This window comes from Sceloporus occidentalis, unplaced genomic scaffold, assembly GCF_023333645.1.
Source record: "Sceloporus occidentalis isolate IW3139 unplaced genomic scaffold, rSceOcc1.0.p SCAF_232, whole genome shotgun sequence".
In the NCBI taxonomy this organism is placed as follows: domain Eukaryota; kingdom Metazoa; phylum Chordata; class Lepidosauria; order Squamata; family Phrynosomatidae; genus Sceloporus; species Sceloporus occidentalis.
Window position 1 is genome coordinate 197663 of NW_028317212.1, and position 22477 is coordinate 220139.

At 45.0% G+C, this 22477-nt stretch overlaps 1 protein-coding gene across 1 annotated transcript; it reads right to left on the reverse strand.

Annotated features, from left to right (window-relative positions):
* Positions 1–2074: 2074 nt before the first annotated feature.
* Positions 2075–2779, reverse strand: LOC149276632 (transmembrane protein 171-like). The gene has a single exon (XM_089503413.1). The coding sequence runs from the start codon at positions 2777–2779 to the stop codon at positions 2075–2077; it is 705 nt and encodes a 234-aa protein (XP_089359539.1).
* Positions 2780–22477: the final 19698 nt, after the last annotated feature.

Genomic DNA, 22477 nt, shown 5'->3' on the forward strand with positions numbered 1-22477 from the left:
TTATTATCAATAATAACAATAATACTATATTACTATCAGTTATCATATTATTAATAATAATAATGCTAATAATACTATATTAGGTATAATATTATTATCAATAATAACAATAATACTATATTACTATCAGTTATCATATTATTAATAATAATAATGCTAATAATACTATATTAGGTATAATATTATTATCAATAATAACAATAATACTATATTACTATCAGTTATCATATTATAAATAATAATACTGATAACACTAACGGTATATTAGGTATAATGTTGACCTATTTATAATAATACTATTACTAATAGTAATACTACTATATTACCGTACTATTAGTTATATTATTATTATAAATAATAACAATAGTACGATATTACTATTAGTTATATTATTATTTGTATTTATAATACTTTTATAACCAATAGTGATATGGTATTATTGTTATTAATATAATTTCTATTATTATAACAATAATACTATATTGCTATTTATCATATTATAAATAATAATAATAATAATAACACTAATATTATATTAGGTATAATATAGTATTAGTGTTTATTATTATTATTATTTATAATAATCATAATAACACTAATACTATATTAGGTATAATATTATTATAAATAATAACAATAATATTATATAACTATTAGTTATATTATTATTGTTATTATTCTCATTATTCTTTTTTTTATTTATAATACTTTTATAACCAATAGTAATATGGTATTTCTCTTCTTCTTCTTCTTCTTCTTTATATAACAATAATACTATATTACTATTAGTTAAAAAAGTATTATAAATATAAATAATAATATAACTAATAGTAATATAGTATTATTGTTATTATTTATAATAATATTATACCTAAGATTGTATTATTGTTAGTATTATTATTTATATTACTATAACAATAATACTATATTACTATTAGTTATAATATTATAAATAATAATAATAATACTATATTACTATTGGTTAAAAAAGTATTATAATAATAATACAAGTAATAGTAATATACTGTAGTATTATTGTTATTATTTATAAGAATATAATACTTGACATAGTATTAGTGTTATTATTATTTATAATTTAATAACAATAATACTATATTACTATTAGTTATAATATTATTATAAATAATAATAATAATATATTACTTATAATATTACTAACATTACAGTAACTAATCTCTGGTAAAAGGAATCGGGATGCCTAATGAGCTGATTCTACTTCACGTGTATTATACAGCGCTGCGGTATATGACGGCACTGTATCAAATAATCGCTTTTAAATAATAATTATGAATAATAATATGAGACATTGGCGAGGATTTTTCTGTCTGGTTAGAAAAAACAAGACGGCTTTCCATCCGGCTCCGCTGTGGATTTCTTCGGGGGGGGATCGCTTTGGAGAAGAGAGAAGATTTACATTCAAGGGGCTGTTACATTTGTTACAATTCTGATCCTTTTTTTTTTCTTTTCGTTTTTAAAGCATTACAGTTTAAGAAAGAAATGAGAAAAAAAACACTTTTTTCTACTTTTGGGAACACAATCAGGGAGAACGATCCCCGCAGCATAATAATTACATGGGGGGGAGGGGAAGAGGGATCAACTTCTCAAGGGCAATTCTTAGCGGTCCCAAGGATCATTCGTATCAACCCGAAACTGTCTGATACGTTGGAGGTGGCTCCAAGCCATAGATAACACATTAATTTCACATGTAAGAGATTTATCTTATAGATTCCATACGAATATGTGACCTCGTACACGCGGTATATCCAACACGCACACAAACGCACACAGATACTGTTTGAGGGGCAACCATGAAAAGATGTCATTTTATTTATCTGTTATTTAAAGGGGAAGTCTCACGGGGGGGAAAAAAACATTTCGACTGGCGTCATGTACGGTGCCGGCACTGACAAAAAACCCGGTCTGATTTCAGTCCTTTATCTGCAGACCTGGGTGTTGTCAGATGTGATGTTTTGGGTGACGCTTCCGGCTCAAACTCTGTACTGAGTCGAAATGTTAGAAAAAAAACCCCTCCGATAGTTCAGACTTTCCACGTTTAGGGTCCTGGTGCGAGCTCATAGTCACTCGACTCCGATGATTGGGAAAACGAGTAATACGATGATGATGATGAACTCTCTTCAGGATCCGGCTGAGAAGGGTATATGTCCTCATATCTTGGAGGTGGCTCCGAAGGGATAGGCTCGTTGATGTATTCTACTCTCGGGCCCCCTCGCCATGGAACGGTGTGTACGTTTTCCCCGTCGCTTCCGCCGGAATCACGGTCGCCCCTTTCAAACTGGGTGCTGTCATAGGAAGGAGGGTCCCTGCTCATTGGCCGATCATGTCCTCCTGCAAAGTTTGGAGGTAGGGCTGACGGGAATGTGAAGACTTCGTCACCCATCCTTGGAACCGGCTGATATCTGCAGGCTTCGGGGTCCTCCTCAGAGTCGCCGTCCCGACGGTTTTTACTCAGACAGATAGCCAGGCAGTAACACAAGACGATTAGTATGATTACTATTGTCTGCAGTAAGGGAGTTTCACAGACTTTAGGGGGTTTGTCTGTGTTGGATACCGGCTTGCAGGCTGGAAACACAAGTCCTGGGATACTAATCAGTACCCCGCAAGCCAGTAACAGCATCCCGAGTATTACGAACTGCACAAACTGCCGGCTTTTCCCGCAGAGGAAGCTGCTATCTGGATCCGTCGGGTCTCCTTCCAATTCCCTCCTTCTCCTCTCTCGTTTGGCAGTAAACGCTGCCATCATTACAAATGCCAGCCCTAACCCGGCAAGTACCGGGCCCGTCGCCTTGTAGGTGATACAGCTGTCGGACTGGCATGTCGCGAACCCATAGACAGAAAGTAGAGATCCGCCGCATAAGAGCGCCCAGCCAAATACAAACAGCGTGAATGTTATTCTGCTGCTTGTGCGAGGGCCAGGAGTGCCGAAGCAAGTGCGCTCCATGATGGCTGAAACGTGTACCTGTCGGGTGTCAGTCAAAGATGTTCAGGTGCAGAGACTCGCACCTATGTGCCGGCTATTGCGTGCACACGAATGAAGGCCTTTTAATCTCTGCCTATTGTCTTTTTAAAGTCAATAGAAATCGCGATTTCGCTGCCTGTCGTGGACAGGTAACTGTTATGCTCAGTACTGCTACTGCTCACAATCTGAAACAACCAGAGTGTCTGGATGCGCTTTTACAGAACATCACAGCATTGTGATGTCACAGCACTATGACATCACAGTCAGGGCAGGCTGTACCACAGTGCAAAGGCCATGGGGGTGTTCTGTCCTGCTTCCAAATATCCTCATGGCCAATACAGCTGCCGCTTTCACAAATTACAGTGTTGTATTCCACCCCCCACCCCCCTAACACGAAGTGGTTTGTTCCAAACAGACTTTCTGCAGTGTTAAGAAGTAAGGGCTTCATAGAAATACTTGTAACTTGTTAATAGATACAATGTTGAGGATACTTGGACAGAAGAACAAACCCTGTTGTAATAAAAGACAATTAACCCTTTAACCCCTTGATGACAATTGCCGGTCCGGGCACGTCACGGAAATTCATGTCGATAACGACAAATGACGTGCCAGGACCGGCACGTCATTAAACGGGTGCAGAAAGCGATCTATTTTCGCTTTCTGCACCGAAACGGCGTTGCTGTAATGCCTCGACCTCGAGGCATTCAGCAACGCCATTATCGGCACAAAGGGGCCATCTCTGGCCCCTCCCCGGGGCGTCAACATCCGCCATACTTTGTATGGCGGCGGACGCCCGTTTTAAAAGCGTTTAGGAGGCGATCAACACTTACCTTTGGATGGGCTGTGACCGCTCCGGAGAGCGGTCACAGCCGCAGCTGCTGGTGATCTTCGCCATCTGCAAGATGGCGGCGGTCCGGGAAAATTCAATAAAGAAACAATAAAGTCTAAAAAGTTCGCTAGACGGTCTCCAGACCCTCTAGAGAACTCTGGCTCCACTTGCAGGTTGAATATAGGTACTGCATTCAACCATGCAAGTCAATGGAGCTCAGCTTTCTAATCACAGTGTGATTAGAAAAAATAAATTAAAAATAAAATAAAATTAATAACAATTAGAAAAAAAATAGTAAAAAAACAGTAAAATGTAAAAATAATTTCCCACTGATTTCACTATCAGGGGAACCTTCAAGTTGAAAAAATTTTTTAAAAAAATTTAAAAAAAGGCAAAAAAAATATATATATATATAAAAAATATATTTTTGTGAGCAAGTCCTAAAATTAGCATATTAGCTTAAAACAATTCTCGCATGGAAAGAGTTAAAATACTGGCATATTAAATGCCCATGGGGTGTCTACTTTTAAAAAATGTATGATTTGATGGGGTAAATTGAATTGGCCGGGTTCAACAAGGTCCCAATTAACACGGGGGGAAGGATGGCCACACATCTAATTTCCAATTAGAAAAATGCACACGTACCAAATGTGGCCTTTTAGTTCCCCCCAAAAATGACAAACCCATGCATGTGGGGTATCACTGTACTCAGGAGATGTTGCTGAACACATATTGGGGTGTCGTGTGACAGCGGCATATACCAGGAGCTGTAAATTCATACATAAAGTAGGTGTGTGTGGGAAAAATACACACACAAAAATACTACTGCAAACTTGAAAAAATGCTGGTGGTAAAATGTGTGCATGCAAAGAGTTAAAATACCAGCATTTAAAATACCCTGGGGTGTCTAGTTTTCAAAAATATATGGTTTTGTTGGGCATACTGAAATGGCCCGGCTCAAAGATGTACCAAATAGGGCACGGGCAGTGGATCCCCAAATGCCAAAGTTCAACATTGAAAAATGTGCATGCCCCAAATGTGGCTCTTTTGCCCCCGAACAGCCAGGCAAAATCATTCATGTGGGGTATCACTGCGCTCAGGAGATGTTGCTGAACACATATTGGGGTGTTTTGTGATAGTGACATATACGAGAACTTTTTAATTCATACCTGAAGTAAAATGTGTGTGACAAAACAAATGGAAAAAAATGACTATCACAAAGTTTGACAAAGACTGGTGGTAGATATGGTGCATGGAAAGAGTTAAAATACTAGCATTTGAAATACCCTGGGGTGTCTAGTTTTCAAAAATATATAGCTTTATTGGGCACACTGAAATGGCCCGGCTCAAAGATGTACCAAATAGGGCATGGGCAGTGGATCCCCAAATGCCAAAGTTCAACATTGAAAAATGCGCATGCCCCAAATGTGGCCCTTTTGCCCCCAAACAGCCAGGCAAAATCATTCATGTGAGGTATCGCTGTACTCAGGAGATGTTGCTAAACACATATTGGGGTGTTTTTTGATAGTGACATATACCAGAACCTGTTTATTTATACCTAAAGTAAAATGTGTGTGTAAAAAAATTACTACCATAAAGTTTGACAAAGGCTGATGGTAGAATAAGTGCTTGGAAAGGGTTAAAATACCAGCATTTGGAATACCCTGGGCTGTCTAGTTTTCAAAAATATATGACTTGATGGGGTAAATTGCATTGGCCGGCTTCAAAGATACCCGAAATGGCACATGGGGGGAAGAATTACCAGATTTTGAAAAAATGGCTTTGAAATAGCAAAACGCTACCTGTACTTATTGCCCCATAACGTGCAGAAAAAAGCAAAAAAACATAAAAACATTGGGTATTTCTAAACTCAGGACAAATAGTAGAATCTATTTAGCAGGTTTTTTTATTACCTTTTATAGATGAGTAAAAGATTTTTCAACTAAAAGTTAGAAACAGTCATTTTTTTCTAAATTTTTCACTATATTTTATACTTTTTTTAGTAGTAAATAATATGATACAATCAAAACAATGTCATCTAAAGAAAGCCCTTCTTGTCCTGAAAAAAACAATATCTAATGTGTGTGGGTTCAGTAAACGGGAAAGAAGAAAATTACAGCTAAACACGAGCAGCGCAGAAATGTTAAAACGGCCATTGTCACGAAGGGTACAAAAAGTAAAATCAGCCTTTGTCACGAAGGGGTTAAACACCAGACTGGGGTTGTTGTTTTTTTGTTACCCTTCGTGACCGAGGATGTTTTGACACTTTGGCGGAGCTCGTGTTTAGCTGTAATTCTCTCCCATTTAGTGAACCCACACAAGTTTCATATATATTTTTTTTTCAGGACAATTTTCTAAAAATTGATGAAAAACTGAAAAAAGCACTTTTTTTTTTCCCATGCATCAATGTCATATGTTACAGACTGTGCCCCGGAGTATGAGGGCTGTATCCACTAAATGACTGTGGCTGCCTTATCCATACAGGTATATGGACAGCCTGCCTGCGGTAGACGGAAGCCGCGGGGCGCCCCCTCCCACCCCCTGTAAGTTGTACAGTCACGTGTGTTTCCATGCAAAGTGAGTTAATGCAGCCCGGTATATGAGTATCCAATCCCCTCCATTGCGATAACATATTATAAATAACGTGTATCCCTTCCGCTGGGGCTTCTATGATGGAGCTCTGGAAGGTAACGTCACGCTGGCGCTCCACCATAAAAGCCCCGGCGGAAGTACCGACAGCAGCGGACGTTGTCTACGTGCATCGCGCAGACGTCCACCGACTGCGAGAGAGCATCCCCCCCGCAGCACTACAGGGGACCTGGATTTTCCTTTTTGGCAGCCGGTGGACATCCACTGGGACTTCTATGACCGTCACATTACCTTCCGGTGCTCGGCCATAGAAGCTCCAGTGAAAGTGCCGGCCACCAGCAGAGGTATATCTACATGCATCGCAAAGATGTTCACCCACTAGACACTAGGGAGTCTGGAGCACGGGGGGCAAGTGTGGGGGGGGGATCAGAGTTGCACACCAGCGGGGCATGTGGCATGTCTGGAGGTATAAGGCATTTCAGGGGGCACAGTGGCATTTAGGGGGATATACGGCATATCAGGGGGCACAGTGGCATATAGGGGGTATAAGGCATATCAGGGGGCACAGTGGCATATAGGGGGTATAAAGCATATCGGGGGCACAGTGGAATAAAAGGGGTTATAAGACATATCAGGAGCAGAGTGGCATATAAGGGGATTGAGGCATAACAGGGGGGACAGTGGCATATAGGGGGTATAAAGCATATCAGGGGCACAGTGGAATATAGGGGGGTAAAAGACATATCAGAGGGGAAGAGTGGCATATAAGGCATATCAGGGGGCACAGTACCATACAGGGGGGTATAAGACACATCAGGGGTACAGTGGCATTTAGGGGGATATAAGGCCTATTAGGGGCCACAGTTACATATAGGGGGTATAAGGCATATCAGGGGCACAGTGGCATATAAGGGGTTATAAGACATATCAGGGGCAGAGTGGCATATAGGGGGATTGAGGCATAACAGGGGGCACAGTGGCATATAAGGGGTATAAGGCATATCATGGGGCACAGTGGCATACAGGGGGCACAGTACCATACGGGGGGGGTATAAGGCACATCAGGGGTACAGTGGCATATAGGAAGTATAAGGCATATCAGGGGACACAGTGGCATATAGGGGGTATAAGGCATACTAGGGTGCACAGTGGCATATAGGGGTATAAGGCATATCAGGGGACACAGTGGCATATAGGGGATATAAGGCATATCAGGGGACAGAGTGGCATATAGGGGGTATAAGGCATACTAGGGGGCACAGTGGCATATAGGGGTATAAGGCATATCAGGGGGCACAGTGGCATATACTTGGAAAAGGCAAGGAAACTTTCCAAAGTAAATATATCTATTTATTTATTTGTGTTTTATATATATATTAATTTCTTCATTTTAAAATGCTCTTCATCAGACATCACAACTAACACTTTTATTAGGTATCATATTATTATCAATAATAACAATAATACTATATTACTACCAGTTATCATATTATTAATAATAATAATGCTAATAATACTATATTAGGTATAATATTATTATAAATAATACTATATTACTATTATTTATCATATTATAAATATTTTTTTTTGGATTTAAAAGTTTTTTATTCTTCGGAGACATGGTACAGAAAGAGAGTCACATATCGTACATGACAAATAACAGCCGTCACGCAGGACGGGAATGTAACATGCAAACTGCACGGTGAATGAAAAGAAAAAATATCAAATAAAATAATACCGAGGGGATCGGCAGTCCAACATTTTGGTTTTACTTAACGTTTCCAGCAACTATAACGCGAAAGTAACATGACCACATGTAATACAGTGTGTTACGATCGACGTGTGAGAGATGGGAATGTGTAGAACAATTGGTCACGAAAACAAAATAAAAGTAACATAAATGAACAGAAACAGATCAGTGATACACCATGCGGCCGAGACCGCAGGGCAGCGGGCACAATGAGAGCGTGAGAGCTCCTCTACAGTGCGAAGCAGGTAATGATACAAAGGAGATAGCAATATCAGAGTATCCACGCCTCAAAATAATGAAATATCTAAATGTCAGAATGCTGCCCGGGTGTGGTCAATATCTGGCAATCAACAGTAATCAGAGAAAACCCGACTAGAGAGCCAGGGAGTCCAGATTTTCATGTATAGGTGTGAGGTGCATGACGAATCATGGGACATTTTCTCCAAAACCCTGTGTCTCTCAACGGTGGAGACTATTTCAGCGACGGCAGGAGGGAGAGGCGCCTTCCATCTTTTGGCAATACATAATTTAGTGGCTATGAAAATGTGTATGAGAAGTTTACGTGTCGAGGGGGGATAGGATCGGGAAACACGTGGAGTAAAGCAAATTCCGGTAGAAAATCAAAAGGGCAGTGAAAAAGGCAGCGCAACAGGGCAAATATTTCAGGCCAAAATGGCTTCAGAACTGGACAGCTCCACCATATATGAAGCATAGACCCAGATTGTCCGCAACCTCTCCAGCAAAGTTTGGATTGGGTTGGCCACATGTGTGAGAGACGGACCGGGGTAAGGTACCAGCGGCAACTGAGCTTCTTTTGAAGCTCTATGTGATTGGTGCAGTGAGTGACCCCCCGCATCGCCTCCTCCGCCTCCAACCATATATCCAGTGGAAGTTCCTTGCCCAGCTCCCTTTCCCAAGCAAGCATATGGGGAAGTTTATGGGCAGAGAAACGGGCAATTAACAACGAGTACCAGATGGAGATGACCCCTTGAAACCTGGGAGCTGAGTCGCGTAGGGCAGCCACTTGGTGGAGGAGCGGGGTAGAGTGACACACGGACGAGGGTAGAGAGTCCAGTAGATGGCGGACCTGGAGGTAGCGGAAAAAGTCATGTCGTGGAATGTCGTGTGTGGAGGTAAAATGCGAAAAGGGAGCAATATTCCATCCTTAAAGAGATCCCCCAACGAGGAAAGACCTAGACGAACCCAATGTGAAATGGTAAAATTAGGAATAAGCAACTCCAAAATCCGTAAAGGAGTGATACGTGTGAGGCGATGTAGGGCAGGGAAACGTTTGGCCGCCCTGTCCCATGTTTAGTTGTCGGGGGCAGAGACAGAAGGCGCGGGCGTTTAGAGCGGGGTAGCCACAAAAGTTGGTCGACGGTGAGAGGAGAAATAATACTGTTTTCTTGAGTAGTCCAGGTTGGAGGGCGAATGGGCGACAAAAGGGAGAGTTTGTGCTAGAATACAACCCTCGTGATAGGATTCTATATGGGGGACACCTAGGCCACCCTGCAGACGAGGCACAAAACGGGTACGATTCGCCACTCTGGCCCTACTTCTGATTCACGTGAAGGAAACAAAAAACTTCTGAATAGAACATAAGCGCCTCCGCGGGGGTTTAACTGGGACCGTCCTAAGCACATAGAGCAGTTTCGGGAGGGCTGTCATTTTTAAGGCATTTACCCTGCCCAACCAAGAGAGCTCATAGCCCCGCCACCTATTGATGTCCCGCCTCACAGAGTCCCAAACCCTCACTATGTTGAGGGTGTTTATGTCCCAAAGCGACTTGGGTAAACGAATACCCAGATAGGAGAGATGGGACGACCTCCACTCAAACCTGTATACAGAGGAGAGACGGGCCCGGCAACCCGGGTCCAGATGAAGACACATCGCCTGCGTCTTAGATATGTTAATAGAATGATAGGAGACAGCAGAATAACGAGAAAATTGAGCGAAAAGAGCGGGGAGGGATCGCTCCGGAGAGGTGACCGACGTCAAAATGTCATCCGTGAATAACCCAAGCTTGCTAGTGTCGCCATTGGGTAAGGGAAAACCAGAAATCAGAGGATCCGAGCGTATGTTGGCTGCTAAGGGTTCGAGTGCGAGCGTATAGAGTAGGGGGGATAAGGGGCAGCCCTGACGGGTGCCGTTCGTAATAGAGAACGGGGAGGAGAGAAAACCCATCATTGAAATGCAAGCGGTGGGAGATGCGTAGAGTGCCAGGACCGCCTGTATAAAGGGGGGGGGATTAAATTTGTGGAGAACTCTCGACAAAAACACCCAGTGGAGTCTGTCGAACGCCTTTTCGGCGTCGAAAGAAATGAAAAGGCTGGGGCGTTTGTGTTTGGCTGCGTCCCAAAGGGAATTCAAAAACTTGCGGGTATTGTCGGAGGGCTGGCGACCCAAGACAAATCTGACCTGATCAGGGTGTAGAAGGGAGGGTAAGAGCGGGGCTAGTCTGTTTGCCAATATTTTCGCATAAATTTTAAGGTCGGTGTTGAGGAGAGAAATGGGACGGAAGTTGGGGCATACCGTGGGTGGCTTACCAGGTTTAGGCAAGGTGACTACATGCGCTCTAAGATTCTCAGGGGGGACGGTACCGGACGACATAAAGGAGCGGAAAAGAGAAAGCAGATGAGGCCCTAAAGTAGGTAAGAAAGAGCGGTAATATGCGGCAGTGAATCCATCCGGACCCGGGGCCGAGCCCTTTTTAAGCTGACGTACAGCTCTCTCGATCTCCCTCAACTCTATAGGCGTGGCAAGCGACTCAGAAAGCTCAAGTGTGAGGGTGGGTAAGTGTGTGGACTCTAAATAAGTGTTAATGTCTGCGAGTGAGGGTTGAGACATGGTGGTGTCGTGATGCAGGTTATATAATTTGGAGTAATAGGCAGCGAAAGCCTCAACCATCTGCGAAGGGTTGCGAATCTCACGACCCCCACTGTCAATGATGTGAGAGGGACGGGATAAAGATACTATATGTTTAAGTTTTCTAGCCAAAAGAGAGTCGGCTTTATTGCCTTTCGCGTAGAACTTTTGTTTTAACTTCAGCAACATGTATGCTGTGGAGCGGGCATTAATTTCCGATAATTGGGTTTTAATGTGTTTAATTTTGCGCAAAAGGGAGTCAGTCGGGTGGCGTTTATGGAGAGTCGCAAAGTTGCAGGAGCAGGGAGGTTTTATCTGCAAGATATTGTTTCTTAAGGTGGGAGGCTAAACTGATCAGCCGGCCACGTATAACTGCCTTATGTGCATTCCATACCGTCTCTGCAGAGAGGTCAGGAGAGGTGTTGTCTTGAAAGTAATCAGTGAGATGCACCTGAATTTGTTCCTTATGGGTGGGATTTAACAACAGGCTGTCATTAAGGCGCCAACTGCCTCTGCCCGAGATGGGATAAGAAAGTGCAAGGGTAAGTATAACCGGGGCGTGGTCGGACCAGGATATGGACCCTATGGAGCACGACTTGGTCGAATTGAAGAGTGAATTTATCCAGAAAAAAGTAGTCTATACGGGAGTATGATGTATGTGGTGCGGAAAAATACCGTATTTGCTCGATTATAAGACGACCCTGATTATAAGACGACCCCCCAAAATCTGAATATTAACGTAGGAAAAAAAGAAAAAGCCTGAATATAAGACGACCCCAAAGGAAAAAAGTTTTACCAGTAAATGTTAATTCATGTAAACTATTTTTTTTAATAAAAGCTATGATTGAGAAAAATATTTTTTTTGTTTTTATTTCTTGTATTTTCCAACCTGTCCCCCAGTTACGCACATCTGCCCCCAGGCTTGCCACACCAATATGGCACTGTGGCCCATGATATGCCTTTTAACCCTCTATATGCCACTGTGCCCCATGGTATGCCTTTTGACCCCCTATGTGCCACTCTGCCTCCAGAAATGCCTTATACCCCTATATCCCATTCTGGCATTTAGGGGGTTAAAATGCATATTATGGGGCAGAGTGGCATATAGGGAGGTATAAGGCATTTCAGGAGGCAGAGTGGCATTAAGGGAGTTAAAAGGCATTGTATAGAGCACTCTGCCTCCAGAAATGCCTTATACCCCTATATGCCACTCTGGCATTTAGGGGGTTAAAAGGCATATTATGGGGCAGAGTGGCATATAGGGAGGTATAAGGCATTTCAGAAGGCAGAGTGCTCTATTAAATGCCCCCTTAACGCCACTCCAGAAATGCCCTATGCCCCCATTTAACACACACACACACACCCTATACCCCCATTTAACTAACACACACACACACACACACACACACTCTCTCCCCCCTCTCTCCCCTCAGCCCTCTCTTACCGGTGCTTCCAGCCGGGTCAGCGGGTTGACGTCGCCTTCCGCTGCAGCCGGAAGGAGGTGGAGTTGGCAGCGGGGGTTTTTCTGCGTCCGTCGCGGATACCTTCCCCGGCTGTCAGAGATCAGAGTTCCCTGCACCGGTGTGGCACTGATCTCTGACAGTCGGGGAAGGTCTACGCGACGGACGCAGACAACCCCCGCTGCTAGCCACACCTCCTTCCGGCTGCAGCGGACGTTGTCTACGCGGATCGCGTAGACGTCAACCCGCTGCCCCGGCAATACAGCAGGAAGCACCGGTAAGTGTGTGTGTGTGTGGGGGGGGGAGACAGGAGGATCCAGGTCCCCTGCAGCGGTGCGGGGGATCTGGATCTTAGTCTCCTAATCAGACCTCTATTTGAGGTCTGATTAGAAGACGACCCCGATTAGAAGACGAGGGGTATTTTTCAGAGCATTTGCTCTGAAAAAAACCTCGTCTTATAATCGAGCAAATACGGTACGTGTAATCACGTTCGGAGGGGTGCAGGACCCTCCAGGCATCAAAAAGTTGATTTGAGTGTAGCAAAGAGGACAGCGTGGAGCCAAGCGTGTGTGTGCGAGAAGTGTGTGTGGAGGGTCTATGAGTGGAGCTGTCCAGTTGGGGGTAAAGAGCCGCATTCAAGTCGCCACATAAGATGACCTGACCCTGCCTTAGGGTATCCAATTTAGATAAAAACGAACTGAAGAATTGAGTTTGGGAGGTGTTGGGGGCATAAAAAGAGGCTATAGTGTATCGGACGGAGTTAATGTCACACACCAAGATGAGGTAGCGTCCCTGCGGATCAGGGCATTTACGTATCAAGGAAAATGAAAAGGTATTAGAAAAAAGGAGCGAAACTCCCGCTCTTTTAGAGGTAGCCATGGAGTGATACCGCCAGGGAAAGCGTTTGGAAAATAAATTAATCGTACTAGACTTTTTAAAGTGAGTCTCTTGAATACAAACAATGTTAGCTTTGTGCAACTTGACTTCAGACCACAGGGAGTTTCGTTTCTGAGGAGTATTAAGGCCCTTGGCGTTGATGGACAATAAGACTAATTCAGCCATCGGTAAAAAATAATAAAAAAAGGAAGATATAAGGTAGGACCCGCAGGGGAGCCAAACCCCCAGAGTGGAGTGAGTGGAGACAGCATATGGGCGACCACACCCGGCCAAGCAGGACCCGACAATGTGAAGATGTAATATGGTGCAGAGGAGAAGCATCACTGATTACAAACAAAAAGAAAAAAACATACAGTAAACAATAAGAATGTAGAACCAGGTCAAGATGCCCAAACATGATGTATAAAAAGTGTGCTAAAGATGTAAATAGCACGTGGGGGGTGGAGAAGTGCAAGTGAGAGAGGCTCATCCGGCGGGAGGCCGCGCAGCCAAAAGCGATCTGACATCACGTGGCCGTAGATGAGAACCTGATAAAAATATGTGCATGAAAAATGAAAAAGAAAAAAAGATAAAATACAGGAAAAAGAAAGGCCGTGTATGTAAAAAGGGCGTGCGAAAAATAAAAGGTATGAAAAACCCTCGTAACGGACGAAATATAGTCGACCCGCTCCAAACCCTGACAACGGCTGGAAGCCCACCAAATGAAAATCAACGGGTTACCGTCCTGGAAAATAGTGCAGGCCTTCAGGTTTTCGTGGACCAGTCCCTCTTCCACTTTTTCTGCGGGGAAACTTTGTCTTTCGCGACGGCAGGTGGCAGCGGTGCAGGATCAGCAGCCGGGTCGATTCCCCATTTGTGTAGGAGAGCCATGCCGTCCTCCGGGGTGAGGATGGAAGACACGGAGCCATCTCTGACGACGATGAGTCGAATGGGGTAACCCCATCTGTAGGAGATTTGATGCGACCTCAGGAGGCTCGTCACCGGAGCGAAGGAGCGGCGACGCTGAAGGGTAAGTTGAGAGAGGTCAGTTAAAAGCATGATGTTCTGAAAACGAGGAGGGAGATCCGGTTTGCGCCTGGCCGCTTGCATTATCTTTTCCTTAACATCATAAAAATGCACCCTAGTCAGAACGTCCCTAGGGGATTTTAAGGATAGCGCCTTGGGCCTCGCAGCACGGTGCAATCTGTCTAGATGGATATCAACGTTATTACCTCCGCCCAGGAGATGCTTGAAGAGGTCAATCACGAAATCTTGCAGGGCCTCTTGGCCTATTTCCTCTGGAATGCCCCGCAGGCGTATGTTGTTTCGTCGGGAGCGGTCCTCCAGATCCATCACCTTCGCCCGGAGATGCGCTACCTCCGATTTAAGTGCAGTGTGGTCATCTGCGATGGTGTTGTGTGCGTCAGCGAACTCTTCCATACGTCTTTCTAGATGGTCCGTGCGGTCTCCCAGGCCATCCAGGTCGCGACGTATAGAATTAGCGATATCCTGGAAGTCTTGATGGAGTTGTTCCCGCATTTCGCGTAAAAGCGACTTCATAGTGTGTGAGGTGAGTGCGTGTGTGTCTTGACCCAGGTCGTCTTGTTGGGTATCGGATGGTGAGGGAGGTCTGGAGCGGGAAGTCAAGGCAGGGCCTGTAGAAGCATCTGAGTCCTCCTCTTGGTCACGAGTTGGCCCGACGTGCGAGATGAGTGTTTTTTCCGGCCTTTCGGTTCAAAAAAGCTCGGCATTTTCGCAGATTTTTTCGTGCGATGCCCCGACATGTATGAGGAACCGTCAGGATGAGGCAAAACGGTGAAGACAGCCACCGATGGATGTTCTGGTTCTGGGTTCTAGGTCCTGTAATGTACATTAGTTCTGGATTTTCTTTTTGATCGTTTTTCATAATCCTCAGGTTTTATCCCCAAGTCTCAGAATTTCTTTGCTAAGACGTACACAGAAACCAGTAAAGACGCCCTTGGGGACTTCCAGAAAGACCAGCAGCGGCAGGAAGCCCAGAGGCAGGAGCAGACCCTGGCCACCAAACTCCAGAATGGACAACAGCAGCCGCAGAACGAGCGCGAGAAACAGGTGAGAGCCTCACACCGAGCACGAGAAACAGGGGAGAGCCTCCCACCGAGCGCGAGAAACGGACGAGAGCCGCAGGCCGAGTGCGAGAAATGGGCGAGAGACTCACACCGAGCGCGAGAAACGGGCGAGAGCCGCAGACCGAGCGCGAGAAATGGACGAGAGCCTCCCACCAAGCGCGAGAAACGGGCGAGAACCTCCCACTGAGCCTGAGCCTCCCACCGAGCGTGAGAAACGGGCGAGAGCCTCCCACCGATCGCGAGAAACGGGCGAGAGCCTCCCACTGAGTGTGAGCCTCCCACTGAGCGCGAGAAACGGGCGAGAGCCTCCCACCGAGCGCGAGCCTGCCACCGAGCGCGAGAAACGGGCGAGAGCCTCCCACCGAGCGCGAGAAACGGGTGAGAGCCTCCCACCGAGCGCGAGAAACGGGGCGAGAGCCTCCCACCGAGCGCGAGAAACGGGGCGAGAGCCTCCCACCGAGTGCGAGAAACGGGCGAGAGCCTCCCACCGAGTGCGAGAAACGGGTGAGAGCCTCACACCGAGCGCGAGCCGCAGACCAAGCGCGAGTTAATATTCTGATTAACCCCAAAACATCAGTTGCCCTGCCAGAGATTCACTAAGATTTCCAGCCTCTGACGGGTGTCGTTGTAAAACCATACGTAATATTTCAGCTTCTCAGGTCCAAATACCGGACGCCACTTCCAGCCTTGTCTAAAGAGCCGGCGCTCTACTTCTCCCAAACTCCCTTTGAATCCCAGATGTCTCCTTACTACATGGATGAGGAAAACCCAAACAAGTATTTCATCTCAGGTAACGACGCCGTGCATTCCATGGACTCCGTGTATACGGGGAGCAGGGCCGCCATTAGGTTCCACGTTAGCTAAGGAACGATAGTTGGGACTCGGGTCCCACGGGGTGTCTCGCCGCCGCCGGTTAGCTTCTGGGCTGTAGCCAAAGTTCCTTCCTTGGCAGGAGGCCATCGGGCTAGTAGGTGCTTCTCATGCTATCTGCTCTTCTTCCAGGTTACATGGGATACGTTCCTCGGTCCCGATTCCTCATTGGAACCGGGTATCCGGTCACCACCAACAGAGCCATGGTGGAGTTTGAACGAATGAACTCGAAGAAGGATATAAGACCGTCTGCCAGCCAAGAACCCCACAAGAATGGGCTGCAGCCAGACCAGAGCCACATCTACTTGGAGGAGCTGGGCTTACTTCCTCGTTACACCGGATACGTGCCAGGTCAGGGCCTTTTTCTTTTTATCTAAAGAGTTTTGACAAAAAGAATACATGGATATGGCTGTTGTTTTCATGTACACCACCGTTCACCAAACAGAACTGTTTTTATGGAAAACAAGGAAATTTCTGGCTGTAATTACAAAAAGGTTTTCTAACCATCAATTAGCCTTTTATACTTAAACTTGGATCAGTGAACACATCGTGCCATTGGAACACAGGAGTGATGGAAGTGATAAAGGGCCGTTGGAACACAGGAGTGATGGGAGTGATAAAGGGCCATTGGAACACAGGAGTGATGGGAATGATAAAGGGCCGTTGGAACACAGGAGTGATGGGAGTGATAAAGGGCCATTGTAACACAGGAGTGATGGGAGTGATAAAGGGACATTGGAACACAGGAGTGATAAAGGGTCATTGGAACCCAGGAGTGGTAGGAGTGATGGGAGTGATAAAGGGCCATTGGGACACCCTAGCAGTTACCATTCATCCCAGTGATACCATTCAGGGAACTCACACTCTACAAGCAATAATGATACGTGTAACGGTAATCAGGTCGATCGTAGGGTCCCTGGCTGTTGTTGCCGGATTGCTTTTGGCTATAAATGGTTAACCAAAGGTTCTCAAACTAAAATATAGCTCCTCCAAAGAAGGTTTCCTAGAACCAAGTCATAAAAACCTAGAACCTCCTGCTGTAAAGACTCAAACCTTAATCAGTCATTGGTCTCCTCTGGGAATAAACATAGAAGCATGAATTGAGTTGCCTGCTCTCATCTCCGACCAATAGGAGTTGAGTCATTAAACATGAGTGCTTGTCTTATATCCCCTCCTCAGGTTACAAGTTCCAGTTTGGGCACACCTATGGGCAACTTACCCAAGATGCCCTGGGGCAGAGTACTCTGCAGAAGCAAGTTCTGGACTAGAAGCCAGAAGACATCTCCAGTTGTGACTATAATTCCCTCTTCAGAAACACAATTCAGTGTCCAAGACAGGAACGTTCCAGGGAATGAATAACTTCTTCCTTCTATCAAATCCACGTTTCAAGGAGAATCTTAAATTAATTTCTAATTTAGTTCCCTTCCCCCACTTTTCTGTTTCTATGTACATTGCGCAAGTAAAAGTCCTGATCAGGGTTCCCAGCAAACATTCTCCTTTCTTCATCTCATCTGAGCGGGACCTTTGCTCATGGACTGGTTAACTCACCTGTGGTCAAGTGAGGACACCCGGTCTTATCTGCTTCACGGTGCTACGGAATCCGGTGCTTCCAATTGGTGCTTTTGCCCCCAGTATATTATGGTTGATACTCCTACTTGAATGCAGGTGACTCAATTAAGTGCATCTTCAAATAAAGTCAAGCTTTCCATGATGACAGGCATTTAATGGTTATACATTTGATGAGACGCTACATAGAATATACGTGATAAGCTATTAAAGGGTTAACATTTAAAGAGTCCCAGGGGCAACTCACTTAGAACGTTCCCCCGGTGTGGCTTTGTCTGTTTACCCCCTTGGGGGTTAAATGTTGAAATGATGCTAGTGCAAAGTTTGGAAAGTGGTTTTGTCACCATAGCAACCAATGTAACGTCAGCTACAGTGATTATTATTATTATTTATTTTATATAGAGCCATCAAACTCCGTAGCGCTGTACAAAGGGATGAGACCGAATCACTTCTTATACATGACTCGCTCTGTTCAATAAGGATAAAAGCCATAATCTCACCAAATGACAATGATTTGGTTCTTGTTTCACCTGGTGACGTTCGGTAACCTCTGGATCTAGATCTGTGAATGTACATGAAGTATTTTTGTGCCAAAAAGCAATAAAATGCATAAAAAAGATTAAAAAAAAAATTAAACGAGCAAATTTCACAGAGACAATGACCACACAGATTGCAATAAATTAGGGCTGCAACTAACGATTATTTTAATAATCGATTAGTTGGCCGATTATTTTTTCGATTAATCGGATAAAAAAAAAAAACAATATGCAAACTTTTCGTTTATTTAAAATTTAATGATCTGGATGTTAAAAAAAAACTTAAAATTTACATTAACATTCTTATTTTGTTACGAGAACCCAAACACAATATTTATCAAACTAGTTTTAATACCTAAACCACGCACTTTGCACCCTGCACTTTGCACCCAGCACTTTGCACCCTGCACCCAACACTTTGCACCCAGCACCCTGCACTGGCACTTTGCACCCAGCACTTTGCACCCAGCCCTGGCACTTTGCACTGTGCCCCAGCACTTTGCACTGTGCCCCTGCACCCAGTCTCCAACTCTGCCCTGCCCCCACACTCTGCCCTGCACCCAGATCTGCACCCACACTCACACCCTGCCCTGCATCCCCCCCCACCCCCACTCTGCCCTGCACCCACACTCACACCCTGCATCCCCACCCCCACTCTGCCCTGCACCCAGTCTCCTGCCCTGCCCCCCCACCCAGCCCTGCACCCACACTCACACCCTGCATCCCCACCCCCACTCTGCCCTGCACCCAGTCTCCTACCCTGGCCTGCCCCCCCACCCCCACTCTGCCCTGCACCCACACTCACACCCTGCATCCCCTGAAACCCCACCCCCACCTCCATTCTGCCGTGGACCCCCACCTCCACTCTGCCGTGGACCCCCACCTCCACTCTGCCGTGCACCCCCACTCTGCCGTGCACCCACGCATTCGCACATAGACAAAGAATACTTACCTCCGCTACGGACTCGTTCCACTTCCAACCTTCAAGTTTAAAACTTTATTGAACTCTTGATTGAAGCGCGTCACATCCGTCAAGAAGGCGGAGACTGCAGAGCGTGTAGCAGAAGCGGGGAACGCTCGCGGAGGTAAGTAAAAGGAGCCGAGTGCTCCAACAACTAATCGATCACTCGATTAATCGATAACGGAAATCGTCGACAGCGATTTCCGTTATCGATTATTATCGATTCGTTGTTTCAGCCCTACAATAAATGACTTTTTAGAATTGCGTCTCGAGTCCAAGTATTGATTATTTAGTAAGAGTCTTGTTATCGGACCACTAGGGGGCAGCGCACTACGCTTTACATCTAGGGGGGGCGATGCCTAGAAGTCCCTGAGATGTAAATCCAGCCCTGACTCTGAAAGTAATAATCCGACAACACGAAGAAATGAGCCACAAATCAGCAATTCTAATCAGCACCTTTTTTTATTAATATGCATAATAAATAAACAAACCAATAAATATACATATATATGGCCGAGTACACCGAGAGAGAGAGAGAGAGGGCGCGGACATAACAGACAAGGCTTATTTCCAGCAAGAGCAAATGGAGTTTAAAAACGATACCCCTTAACAGTCTGTGATGCTAGAACCTAGGCAACAGCGGGAGATTCTTCTAAGGAAATGATAAAGGCAGGAAGGAAGGGGGCAAAATAGTAAAATACTATCTGTTCTAATCATAAATAAATAAAATACCCATTCAAGCGGCTGCTTTTATTTATGTGCAGTTCCAACTACTGGCCATTAGGGGGAGCCTGGTGAATAAGGTGGCAGAAATACCTTGCAGATTGGTTTGAGTGCATTTGTATTGTATATTTAGTAAAGCGTTAATATTGTCGGGAGGTTAATTACAGCAGATGGTAACAGTGTATCGAACGTGCCACAAAATGACGTATTAGAAGAATTCTAAAAAAAAAAAAATAACTTTTACAGCGGGGCAGATTTTCCGCTACGCAGCCCCGCATTGAAACGATGGGATGGGATGGCGTGCATATCGGTCGCTTTGTGTTACCTGCCGGGTTTTGATCTATACGTTGGCTTGCAAGTCGCATGCATTTCTTGTTCTACATACCCCGCCGAATATGGTTAAACACTGTTTAGTTGACAGAGTCCCTTTAAGGATTTTTTTCCTAAACAGATTTAAATTCATAGATTATTTATTAAATACATTTAAATACTAACTTCCTGACTTTGTCTTCGGCTGAGCTCGGCGTTCATTGATTTCCAGCGAGGCGAGACGTGCCGGCTTTTCCTTCTATTATAAGCCGCGTGTCCTTTCATTTATACACAGAATATACATCAAGGACAGCAGCGGAGAAAAAAAAGTCCCCGGCCGGCGCACAAACTGCCCCGTCGCTATATTCTCAGAATATATAGGGGACGCCGCTAAACATCCATGGAAATGTGCTTATTTCCCTTCGGGATATCAAGATTATTTTTTCCTCCCCAATACCCAAACTTACCCAACTTAAAGAGAGCAAAGTGGTCTCTTCAGCTCGTCGGTCTGCTTCTCGTGTCATTTGTACCGATTTTTAACAAGCAAGACGTGGCCCAAAACAAAAAATAATCGAAGCACCTGGATAAGCAGTGCCTGCGTTCCCTCCGTAGACTCAAAAGGAATAAAAAAGAATGTGAGATGCACTTTAACATAACGTAATGTATCTATTCTGTTATCCGCGAGATGAGACTTGTGCTGTATAAGACATTCTTACTGCCCCATCACAGGGTTAAATCCCCCGTCGCCCTGAGATATCTGTGATAATAGCTTTACGGAGGGACCTGCGCGGCTGGAAACAAGCTCTAGCGCTAGAAGCTCACGCGCCGTCCGCTAAAACAATGCGGGGAGAAAACACGAAGGCGCTTCCAACTTCCTGCTCGGGCTGATGCAGGGAGAGAGAACAGGAAGCAACTTACAACTTCCTGCTTGGGCTGATGCAGGGAGAGAACAGGAAGCTGCTTACAACTTCCTGTTTGGGCTGACACAGCGAGAACAGGAAACGGCTTACAACTTCCTGCTTGGGTTGATGCAGGGGGAGAACAGGAAGTGGCTTACAACTTCCTGCTTGGGCTGACAGAGGATCCCGATGCTGCACTGAGGGATTATGGGAAACAGAGGGGAATTTGCATAAAATGTTCTAGTTATGCATTTGGTGGATATCAGAACCGGAAAATATACATCGAAAATAACTTAAAAACATGTTAAATAAAAATAATAACCAGCAATGGATTGCTTTTAGTGTTGCAAATGTGACCAAAGGGCTGTCCAGCTGGTGGCCCATGGGTGCTTCCTTGTTTTATTTAATTATTTTATTTTGGGTATTATTATTTATTAAATTACGCAGCGTCATCATATTCAGCAGTGCTATACAATGGAAAAAAAACCTCTATTCTGGATTCTACTGATGTTCTAAATTGTTTGATAATAAGGAACCATCCCAGTTCCAAAGTTTTTAGACAGCACCCCGTACGTGCACCGCTACCCCATACAGGATCTAAATAGTTAATTTCGATTGCTGTAACATATTGCTGGATCTGGTTATAGGTAGAAGAGGCAAACGATTGGTTATTGTGCTTATCCAGATGCCAAGATTACTTCTACACCAAGCCGTAGTGGAGCAGTGGTAACGCGGACACCACGGACCTGCATCACGGCCCATGAGAATGGAATCCCGGGTCCCAGACCGCCAGCCGGCGCATTGCCTGATTCCCAACGGTCACATTTCCTGGTTAGTTTTAAATATAATTGACTCTCAGCTGGACCCTCGTACAGATATACAGATAATAAAGTCTTCCTCTCCCAAACTGGAGCTCCGGTCACCCCCTGACCCCAAAATGCCCTTGCATTAGGCTTGGACAGGCTCAGCGAAGTGGCTCTTGCCACCCAGCTCTGGGCAGCTAACTATTCGTGCTTATGGCCAACTAAATCACTTCTAACTGTTCATGAACTCCAACAAGCACCTTTCATCTCGATCAAAGGCTCCTCAAACTATTTTCCATCACTCCATTCTCTTACCACCCAAACATCACCAGGAC

Bases quoted from the DNA above. Each gene is read 5' to 3' on its own strand.
- LOC149276632 (XM_089503413.1), bottom strand. From the start codon at position 2,779: ATGGCAGCGTTTACTGCCAAACGAGAGAGGAGAAGGAGGGAATTGGAA.